At 35.6% G+C, this 12,131-nt stretch overlaps 1 protein-coding gene and 1 pseudogene across 1 annotated transcript in view; both read right to left on the reverse strand.

Annotated features, from left to right (window-relative positions):
• Nucleotides 1-12,131, reverse strand: part of NDFIP2 (Nedd4 family interacting protein 2) — a 71,074-nt gene that overhangs the window by 22,016 nt on the left and 36,927 nt on the right. Inside the window, exon 4 of the mRNA XM_070408871.1 lies at nt 7,728-7,821. Within this exon, the coding sequence (XP_070264972.1) occupies nt 7,728-7,821 (94 nt within the window). The remainder of the gene's footprint in view (nt 1-7,727; nt 7,822-12,131) is intronic.
• LOC139007963 (U2 spliceosomal RNA) lies at nt 7,826-7,923 on the reverse strand (annotated as a pseudogene).

Here is a 12,131-nt window from a genome sequence, read left to right on the forward strand (position 1 = left end):
TCCCACACTTAACCCCAAAAGGTGGGTCCCAAGTAGTCTGGGGAAAAATCACAGGAGGCCAGAACTCCTTTCCAATTTTTCTTTTTTAAATAGGACTTTTGAAAAACATTCCTTGGTTCTTAAGAACATAGCAAGGGAAAGGAGGATGGAATACAGATTAAGTAACAGTGGCTCTAAATTGATCCCTTTTAGAGCTGGATGATGGATACATGGAGATTTATTATACTACTGCCTACTTTTATGTAAAAAAAAAGAAGAAGAAATGGTCCCTCCTTTCCCTCTGGATGTTTGGACATAATATCTTGAACAGCTGCTGGGATCTCTTATCAGCCTGAGGATTACACTCTCACTCCAAGTGGGGGAGAGTGAAGAAAAGCAAAGGAAAGCAGAGCCACAACACTGATACGTCTGTGCCTTCAGACTGCTCATCCATGCTCTTCTTGTCTTGTGGGATAATTTCCTAACCATTTAAAACAACTGAGTAGCGGTTTTCTATTACTTGTAGCCAAAACCATTCTGACATAGGTGAATCCATTTTGAAATAAAGGACCCATATTTGAGTCTCAGTGTACTCACTAGATATGTGACCTTAGACTCACTGCTGACCTCTGTGAGCCACAGTTCTTTGATCTGTAAGTACCTACTTCACAAGGCTGATAAAAGGATTAAGTAACATAATGAATGTAAGGAGCTTAGCACAGTACAGACCCTTGCACATGATAGCTGCTGAAGTGTTAGCTATCATTACTAGCCATATAAAATATCTTCACCTTACAGAGTGGGTCCTCTTTTCTGTAGAAAAAAATTTCAGGAGACACTATTGGAAATAAAGATTATTTAACTTTCTACTTTTTTTAAACCTAGATATCGATCAGTATTTTGCTATCCTCCATATCTGTGCTATCCATGCCACCAGCCATACTGCTTCTTACTTGTGCCCCAGGAACATATCCTCCTCTATAAAAGAGGTTATTTAAATTTAAATTAAAACTAAATAGAATTAAAAATTTAGTTCTTCCATTGCAATTGCCACATTGCAAGTGCTCAAGAGTCACATGTGGCTTACAGCTACCATATTGTCAGCTGATATATAGAATATTTCATTTCCACTATCATAGAATATTCTATTAGACATAACTGCTCTATACCTAATTGGCTAATATCTGTGGTAGCTGTAGGGAAAAACAAAAAAAATACTTAACCAATCAAAAATAATTTTATATCTATTTAAAATAAAGAATTTATACCAATGAGTAGCAGCAGAGATTCCCAACTCTATTGCCTACATATGCCACATATGTGTTAGTGACAGGCTGATATATTTCTCTCCTCAGGTCTCAGGGCAGACGGGTGAGGGCTAGGGCAGAGGACAGACTGCTACGAGTCTTGACCACCTTCTTCCTTTATCCCTGTATGCTGTAAATATGCTATCATTTTATAAGCATGCCATGTTGTTAAAACATAGGACGCATTGATGGAGAAAATCCAAAATAGCAAAATATTTCAAAAGTATATTTTTACATTTGCATATACAGTATATTCAAATACTGTCCAATTAGCTTCTTCAAATCAGACTTACCAATATCTATTATACATATTGCACCCTCACTAGGAATAAAATCCAAAAGAACAAAATAGTATTTACTAAACCATCATGTTTTTTTTTTTGCTATCAGCCAGTGGTATCGATTCCTACAAACTATGCTCAGATACAATACCTTGTTATGGACTGAACTGTGCCACTTCAAAGAATTTGTAGATTGAAGCCCTAACCCCCAATGTGACTGTATTTAGAGACAGGGGCTTCAGGGCAGTGATTAAGATTAAACAAGGTTATAGGGGTAGAGCCCTAATCTGATAGGGTTGGTGTCCAGAGAGCTCTTTCACCACATACACGTAGAGGACAGGCCATGTGAGGACACATCAAGAAGATAGCCATCTGTAAGCCAAAATGAGATTCTGCACCGGAAACCAAAATTTCTGGCACCCTGATCTTGAACTTCTAGCCTTCAAATCTCGGAGAAAATTAATTTCCATTTGTAAGACACCCAGTGTGCAATATTTCGTTATGGCAGACCCAACAGACAAATACATAACTTAATCATCTTTAACTGGTTTAAGCACTAGGAAAACAGTGACCACTTGAGCATAGACTGATTCACTTTTATGCCCCTGGGCCTGTAAGATAGGAAGTAAAGCAGGATAGGTCTTTAAGGTCAGAACCATTTCTGGATTCAATTCTGGATCCTCTATGACATATCAGAGTTGGCAAAAAAGAGAATTTAATAACTGTACACTAAACCATAGACCTGTAAAATCTGCAAAAGAAACAACATATAGTAGAGGCAGGAGAACATATTATACATGCCTAGGAAAGAAGACAATACTTTTCCTTCAACTCTACGTCATTCATGCATGTTCCCCTGGAAACCTAGGGTAAAATAAGGAAGCTTAAAGGGCATAGGGCACCTATTCCCCTTATAACAAGGCCCACGGTAAAACCCAAAGAAGCAACAACCTTAGGTAGCCTATATTCCTTAGGTAAGATTTGGGGAAGCAAGCAGCAGGGAAGCAAGGCAATAAACTCAGGAAAGTTGGTAAAGAATGCTTACTGTTGCTCCGATTACACTTCTCCACATTCACCTTCAGCGTGCCCTTCTTTGTAAGAAAGCAAATTAGGCAGGTTCGGACAAGTTAATGACATTTGAAAATCATTTTAAATCATATTACTTATTATAGCTAAAAGGTGAGTTCTCAGGTAAGGATGGGGAAGGAGAACATTATCACCACCTTCACTTAATAGAATGCTATAATTTATGACATTTCATATATTTGCACTCCTTTGTTCTTCACATTAGCTTTTTAAGAAGGGCAAGGTCAAGTTAATTCCACTGTACAGAAAGACAAATTGAGACTCAGAACAATTAAGCTGCACATAAAGTCATAAAGCAAGTAAGTGGTATAGCCAGGATTGAAACATCCAAGTCTTTTACCTATATTCTGTTTCTTTTTACCATCTATACCTCCCACCTACCCAAAAAGGTTATCAGGATAACCTAGAAAGTAATTTTGTATGCTACAGTTTATCCATTAAAAGTTTAGGAAGACTATACTTTTAATTTTCAGTAGCCATAAGATACTTATTAATTAAAAAGGGGAAAACAGTAACTTTATTGTGAAGACAGCTGGCAGACATCACCTTAACCTGATGAGAGTATCACCAGTAGTAAGACATATCTAGATCATTCCTTTCTGTTATGATGCACTGAGAAGGGCACATCATTTCTGTGGTATTTTTGCAAAGAGAGAAAGAGACAAAGGACAGACACACACACACACACACACACACGCACGCGCGCACACACAACACCTAACTGGTATTCTTCAAAAGAATCAGTCATAAGAAACAAGAGAAAAGATTAAGAAACTCCTCCAAATTAAAGCAGACTTAGGAACATGGCAACTAAAAAAAATGTGTAATCCTGGATTAGATTCTTGATCAGGCAAAGGTCATTAATGAGAAAGTTGGCAAAATTGGAGTAAGATCTGTAAACCAGTTAGTATTTCATTAATATTAATTACCAAATACTGATTATTGAACTGAAGTCATGTAAAATGTTAAGACTTGGAAAAGCTGGATAAAAGTTTGGAACTGCACTATTTTTACAACCTTTTTCCTAGGTTTTAAAGTATTTCAAAATAAAAATTTTAAAATTAAAAAAACTTGATACTTGTTTTGAAAATAAACAAATGAAAATCATAGACGATAAATATGCATATTTGATAAATATGCAAACATTGAGAACTTATTAATATTTTGATCATGGAAAAATTTCATCACATATAAATACACCAGATTTCTAAGACAATAGGTTCTCAAAGAATAATCAATTTCACTATACTTAATTTTGAACTATACAGGGATAAATTTCTGTCTTATCTAGGCTCTTTGTTTAAACTATCAGCCATTTAGAAAGACATGATCTAGCAATGTATTAAGATATTGTTTTAGCCCTGAACAGTGTGGCTCAGTTAGTTAGTTGGGTGTCGTCCATGCACCAAAAGGTTTTTGGTTTGATTCACAGTCAGAACACATGCCTGGGTTGCAGACTCCATCCCTGGTAGGCGGGGTGCAGGAGGCAGCCAATCAATGTCTCGCTCTCACATCGATACTTCTCTCTCCCTCTCCCATGCTCTCTCCAAAAAGTAATAAAAATTATTTTTTAAACAGACATTGTTTTTAAGATATTTCCACTAAATTATAGAAAATTAAATTAAAAACTTTTTCTTGTAAATATAACAAATTCAATACAATTTAATACTTCACAAATACTGTGAGTTTTTAAAGATATGATTGCAATGCTTAAATGTTCTCTCTCTGGATTCACTTACAACGTGAAATGTCATCTAAAACCTGTTAAAAAACCCACAGCTTTGCATGCACAAAACAAATCATTAATATACTGTTTTTCATATGTGTGGTGCTCAGACAACCCCTTTAATAACTGTAACTTTTATGACTTGTCCATGGAGAGGCTCAAAGGAATTTACTAAGTAATGATGTTCAACATCATTAATTGTTAAGGAAATGCAAATAAAAACCACAATGACATACCACCACACATCTAGTGGAATGTCTTTTTTTTTTTTTTTTTTTTTTTAACATTAACACTAAATGTCAATGAGTATCAGAGCAACAGGAATTCTCATTCCCTGCTGGTGGGAATGCAAAATAGCACAGCCTCTTTGGAAGACAGTTTGGTAATTTCTTACAAGTCAGAATTTACATTGCAAAACACTCTTCTAATTCTTTTTAAAGGTACAATTAACTTAATATTTCTTTAGTTCTGTGATCCTCACATCTAAAATGGAAATAATTATTAATATAGCACACTGAAGTGAAGATTCACACATGACACAAAAGGCTCAACCTTAGAAGAAACAATTTCTAGATAGAACCCAATACATTCTTAAGTAATAGAGTTCAGGTTCATTTCCACAGACTGTCAATTATCACTTCCTTTCTCTCAAAGAGAAAACCTGTTAAATATAAGATCAGAGGCAGTTAGGCGTGTAAAAGGCATTTTGCAGTGACAGTTCAAGGGATTATAGAAGCTAGAACATTATCAGGGATACATATATTTCTTTCTTTACATTTTCAGAACATGAACATGCAATTATCTTATCATATTTAAGGGTAAAACTTTTTATAGGGTTTCATGTGGTAAGAGAAAGAAATGTAGACATTGAAAACAGATAGCAAGAATTAAACCAACAAAAAGTTTTAACTGAAATGTTACAATTGATATTTACTGTAGTTTTACTTGTACAACTTATAGAACCTAAAATGCTTAAGCCACACGAAATAAAATCTATTTCTGAACCTTAGAAATAGAACAACAGAACAATTTAGACAACAACTGCTAGATAGTTTAAGCATGGAAAATATAGCAAGTTGCAATTTGTAGAACAGCCACTAGGTGGTAGTGAACACAAATAAATCTATGCTCATTAAGGCAAATAAGCTCAAGCTCTGGCCTACAGCCACCAGAAAAAAAAATATATACGGAAATAAAGATAAATAATAATTTATAATTTAACTTTATAATATTAGTGCAATATTTGTAGACTATGAAGTAGTATAAAAATATAAACTGTAGAAACATAATTCAGTAAAAATTTAAAACAAGTCAGATAATTTCCATTATATACATTAATATAAATACTTGCATTTACATTCATTAATATATCACCAGTGGCCAAAAATAAAGTCAATCAAGTGTCTAGGTTATCATGCATTTACATCACTGTTACATTAGTAAAATGTTTTCAAATCTAAAAAAATAAAAAGAAGATTATGATTTAGTGAACTACAGAAATGGAGAATAATTAAGCTCTGAGTCAAATAATTAGATAGTGTCAAATAACATTTTTATTCCTAAAAAACAGGTTTTTATACTACACACAGTACGATAAATTTAAATTCTTTCTTTTCTAATTAAGGAATCAAAGTTTACATGACTCATAATAAAAATATGTGGGAAGTGTACTATCAATTTAAAGGACTATTAGCTGAACTAAAACTAAGAAAACAAACAAGGTTCACTAAACTAACATTAAAAAACAGTAGTTATTTGTATCTAAAGTGTTCATTTCCTTGCATTGTATCTAACATCGTATTTAAATAGAAATTGTTAACTAAAACCATGAGATTTAAATATTGTATTATATTAGCTGGCCTATCTGAATATAATTTAATAAATTTGAAGAGAAAAATATAACTGCCCACCCATTCACCCACCCATTTCTGAGTGATGATCTACTTCTATTCTTCAGAAGATGGGAAGAAAGGAAGCAAGAACCCTGGCTGATGTGGCTCAGTTGGTTGGGCGTCGTCCTGTGCACCAAAAGTTTGCCGGCTCAATTCCCACTCAGGGCACATGCCTGGGTTGCGGGCTTGATCCCTGGTAGCGTGGGTGCAGGAGGCAGCCAATCAGTGTTTCACTGTCACATCAATGTTTGTCTCTCTCTCTCTACCTCTCTCTCTAAAAGTCAATTTTTAAAAAAAAATCTTTAAAAAAAATAGAGGAGGAGGTCAGTAATTTTTCAGATTCAAAAGTAATTTAATTCATAAAGTATGTATTTTCTATTTTTAAAGTTAAATGTGGTACTTTAAGTAAGTAAACTATTTGTGGGTTTTATTATCAAAATAAATCATGAATTATATTAGCATTCTATCAAAGAAGGTATAAGAACTTGATCATCTAACTAAGCTGAGGACAGAAATTAACCATATATAGACTACATGAATATCAGGTTTCCAAAACTTATTTTAGCAATTTATTTATTTATTTTTTTAAATATATATTTTATTGATTTTTTACAGAGAGGAAGGGAGAGGGATAGAGAGCTAGAAACATCGATGAGAGAGAAACATCGACCAGCTGCCTCCTGCACATCTCCCACTGGGGATGTGCCCGCAACCAAAGTACATGCCCTTGACCGGAATCGAACCCGGGACCTTTCAGTCCACAGGCCGACGCTCCATCCACTGAGCCAAACCGGTTTGGCTATTTTAGCAATTTAAATAGTTTATTGCATTTCATAATCTTATTTACTGTTTACACTGTGCCAATTAGAAACTGAAATAATAAAGACTATAACACAGTTTTCCCACAAGTATCTTAAATTTTCTTTATAAGTTAAATATTAATTTTGCAAGATGTTACAAAATGTAACTTAGGTTTCTGGGCTTCTAGCTACTCACCATTCCCTTCAAATAAGACTTAACGCTTTCATACTTTTGTGTCTCAAACCACATGGTGCTAGCTGCCCAGAATATTTCTTTTTCTAACTTCTCTTCTGGTTTAAAGACACTCAAATGGAAGTCCTCTGCCTCAAAAGCAGAATTTATAGTTTCATTCTACATGCTCCTACAATATTGAATGGACATGCAGCATTTCTCATATAAAACTATATTTAACTTAAAGATGCTTATATATCTCTATATTGTCAGCATCTAGCATGATGACTACAATACAGTTATCTGGTAAGTATTTAATAAATTCTAGGGTTTATACTGTAACATTTGATCACACTTAGCTAGTATCAGGAACAATTTACATTTTATAAAAAGGTAGACACATGCTAACAATATTTGCCTTTCTTCTTAAAAATACATAGCCAATATATGCAAAAAAAAAGTTTGGAAAGGAAAGATCACTTACTGAAAAACGCCAGCATAAAAATCCCATCATTACCCACTCTGAGCTGGTCTGCATCACTAAAGTCATCTCTTGGTGAGCACTCTTCCTCCTGAATCTGTAAAACATGAGACATTAGAACACACTAAAATAATTACAACTTTATTACTGATAAGAACAGATACTACACTTGATCTTAGCCAAAAGGCCGAGAAGCGATTTACAACTTTATTACCTTGGATATAAAGATAAGAATTTAAATAAAATCTAATATTCTCAATTTATTGTATAGACAAAACAGATGAGTACAAACTCTAGCAAGTGTTCATTTTTCGTGGGCACCCTTGAAAAGAGTAATTTCAAAGGTAAACACAAAAAACATAAAAGTTAAATAACACTGAATTAATGAAAATTATATTAAGAAAGATAGATGTGACATTGTTGCATTAGTGTCAAGTGGAAAACAGGACCCTTAAACATCAATGGTGGCAATATTTATCAAAAATAAAATTGTACATATCCTTTGACCAAGCAATTCCAGCTCTTCAAATACATTGTACATATACACACATATACTCTCGCTTTTAAGAAATGTATTAAAGATAATTCACTTCAGCAACGTTAATAAAAGCAAAAGATTAGACACAATATAAATGCCCATCAATAATGAACTATTGTCAGAGATAATTCTCCATGAGTTTCTCATGTTTCTGCATGTCTTCCAGGTAGAGGCACTGCTTGCCTTTCTTCTGTACTATCTTTTCAAGGATCTTTATATATAGTGGGCTGCTCCGAAAGAGAAAGATAGTCTCTCTCTCCAGAGCAAAGGTGTGGGCATGCTTAGTTACCATTAGAAAATACTGGGTTCCCTACATTCAGGGTTCCACACTGTGTGTGGAGGTATCATGTGGCCATCTTTGAGTTGCCCTGTAGGAACTAGAGCTCAAGAAACTGGTGTAAGCAAACAAAAGGAATCCAAAGAGGACCACACCAAGACACATCATCATTAAAATGCCAAGAGCAAAAGACAAAGAGAAAATCTTAAAAGCAGCAAGAGAAAGAGGCTCAATTACCTACAAGGGAATACCCATACGACTGTCAGCTGATTTCTCAACAGAAACTTTGCAGGCCAGAAGGGAATGGCAAGAAATATTCAAAGTGCTGAATACCAAGAACCTACAACCAAGATTACTTTATCCAGCAAAGCTATCATTCAGAATTGAAGGTCAGATAAAGAGCTTCACAGATAAGGAAAAGCTAAAGGAGTTCATCACCGCCAAACCAGTATTTTATGAAATGCTGAAAGATATCCTTTAAGAAGAGGAAGAAGAAGAAAAAGGTAAAGATACAAATTATGAACAACAAACATGCATCTATCAACAAATGAATCTAAGAATCAAGTGAATAAATAACCTGATGTACAGAATGAACTGGTGATTATAATAGAATCAGGGACATAGAAAGGGAATAGACTGACTATTCTTGGGGGAAAAAGGGGTGTGGGAGATGCGGGAAGTGACTGGACAAAAATCATGCACCTATGGATGAACACAGTGGGTGGGGAGTGAGGGTGGAGGGTGGGGTGGGAGCTGGAAGGAGGGGAGTTATGGGGGGAAAAAAGAGGAACAAATGTAATAATCTGAACAATAAAGATTTAATTTAAAAAAAAAAAAAAAAAAAAAAAAAAAAAAAAAAAAAGAAACTGGTGTAAGAAAATGCGAGTACTATGGCTAAAACCATTGATGGTAATCAAGTTTTTGTCTCTGACCTGAGCAGTCTCGTGTCTTCTGCCAACATTCCCAAAATTGACAAGCTAATCAGGTAGTTTGCCAAGTATTGGTAAAGTCTCAGATGATTCACAATTTTTTTTTTTTTGTGATTAATAACTATGCTTTAATTATGTTCAATTTGTAACAATGAAAATACATCCTGCACATCAGATATTTACATTACGATTCATAACAGTAGCAAAATTACAGTTATGAAGTAGCAACGAAAACAATTTCATGGTTGGGGGTCACCACACATGAGAACTGTATCAAAGGGTCGCAGCATTAGGAAGGTTGAGAACCACTGCGATGGACAGAAGTCACATTCAGGTTCAGCCCACATCTGCAAGTCCTGTGTTGGTGATGAAGTCAAAGGAAAGCCAGGGAAGGTTGAATCCAATCCTACTGATCACAAGGTCAGGTTCTCAAAATCAAGCGCACTTAGCATCAAGCATGTGAGGTCAAGTCCCACCCAAGCCAGTGGCATGTTTATCTTGGGCAAGTCGCTTAACTTCTCAACCCCCACCCCCACCCCAGGTTCCTTGAACCACTAATGTCCTGTGAGCAAGTGGGGTACAGGGTAGCAGTTCCTCTTTTTGCCCACTGCTCTAGGACAGGGAGCCCCAACGTGCATATCTTGCTGGATCCGGCTGCAAGCTGCACCGTCCGGCCCGCGCCAGGCTTGGCTCCACGGGGATGCGCCGCAGCAAAGGACCGCCCGGCCGGATCGATTCACAATTCTTGACAGACCAATTAAATAAGTTACTGAATATCTGGTGAAATTTAAAAAGTAATGTAAAATTTTTAAATAAATAAAAAAGAACAAAATTCTTAGTATTCTCTTAACGATCTCTAAAATATATTAAATAAAAATGTGTATAGTACAATGCCTTTTGTGTACAAAAAATATACTAAGATATTAATGTATTTGCTTGTAAATGTAGAGAACTTCTCTGAAAGTATGTACAAGACTGTTACCACTGATTGTCTAATATTCAACAAATATTGACGAAATACCCCTTCTACACAAGACTTAGCTTCCTGGTATTGGGGATACATGAGTGTACATAAAACAAAGATGCTTGCCTTTCTGGAGGCTATACTCCAGTAAGGGGAGTTAGACAATAAACAAAGACATAATAAGTAAGTTATTTATATATTATTAAAAGGTGTAAATGCTCTACACAAAAGGGGAAAGGATGGTTTAGGAAATGCTTGAGGTTATAGGTTACAGTATTAAATATGGTGGTCAAGAAGCCTCGTTGAGATGGCACTTGAGCAAAGACTTAAAGGAGAGATAAGAGTTAACTAACTATGTAAATCTCTCACAGAAAAGTGTTTCAGACAAAGAGATAAGCAGTGCCTCACAAGGACCTTATGGGATCATACCTGGCATGCTAGAAAATAGCAAGGAAGTAGTTCCTTGCCATTAAGAGAGAAATAGGAAGACATTAGGTCAGTAAGTCCACTGAAGGACTTTATATTTTACTGAGTGAATTGAGTGGTCTTACTGAGTTTTGATCAAATGAGTGGCATGACCTGATATACATATACATTATCTCCATGTTACAGATAGATAACCTCAGCTGGGTGTTGATGTATCAATTCTGTGTTAGTACACAGAGAGGATCAGAGAAGCTAAGTGACCTGCCCGGGATAACATAATTAGTTACATCAAGACAGGAGTTGAATCCAGGACACTGATCTTCTTTCCATTCAATCATGATAGTCTCACTACATAGGTTGCTTTCATGAAACAAAAAGACATTTAAAACCATATTTCTTATTATTTGGGCAAAAAAATTCCTTAAACTCTGCATTTATATCCTAGGCTATCCTTTATGGTAAATGTAATGAATGGCAACAATTAAATACATACTAATGAAATTTTATATAATTCCAAGTTAACTTAGAAATAAATATTCAAGTACAGTATGAGCAAGCCCTGGGGGGAAAACCTGTCAATATCATGGGAAGAATATAAATATTTCAAACTCTTTTGAAACACCAGTCCAGAGATTTTTACATCATTTTTAAATTAATTAATTAATTAATTTATTTATTTATTTAAAATATATGTTTGTTGATTTCAGAGAGGAAGAAAGAGGGAGAAAGAGATAGAACATCGATGAGAGAGAATCATTCATTGGCTGCCTCCTGCACACCCCCTACTGGGGATCAAGCCTGCAACCCAGGAATGTGCCCTGACTGGGAATCAAACCATGACCTCCTGGTTTATAGGTCGAAGCTGAGCAACACAGGCTGGGCAGAAAATCATTTTTAAAAAGATAGAAGACATATACATGCACAAAGATGTTCCTTACAAGGTTAACACCAGAAAACACATGCATACACATGCATGCACATGCACACACTCACACACACAAGACACACATTTTTAAACAATCTAATTTTCACTTAGATTGAAATGGCTATTAAGATTCTTAGAGAGAAATGGCCACTAAATTATAGTATACTAGAGGCCCAGTGCACAAAATTTGTGCACTCGGGGAGAGGGGAGAGTCCCGCAGCCCAGCCTGCCCCCTCTCTCAGTCTGGAAGCCCTCAGGGGATGTCCAATTGCCGGCTTAGGCCCACTCTCCATGGGGCATGGGCCTAAGCTGGCAGTTGGACATCCTTAGCACAGCTATGGAGGCAGG

The sequence above is a fragment of the Myotis yumanensis genome, unplaced genomic scaffold, assembly GCF_028538775.1.
Source record: "Myotis yumanensis isolate MYYU_CA2020_CCGP unplaced genomic scaffold, mMyoYum1.0.hap1 SCAF_3, whole genome shotgun sequence".
NCBI lineage: Eukaryota > Metazoa > Chordata > Mammalia > Chiroptera > Vespertilionidae > Myotis > Myotis yumanensis.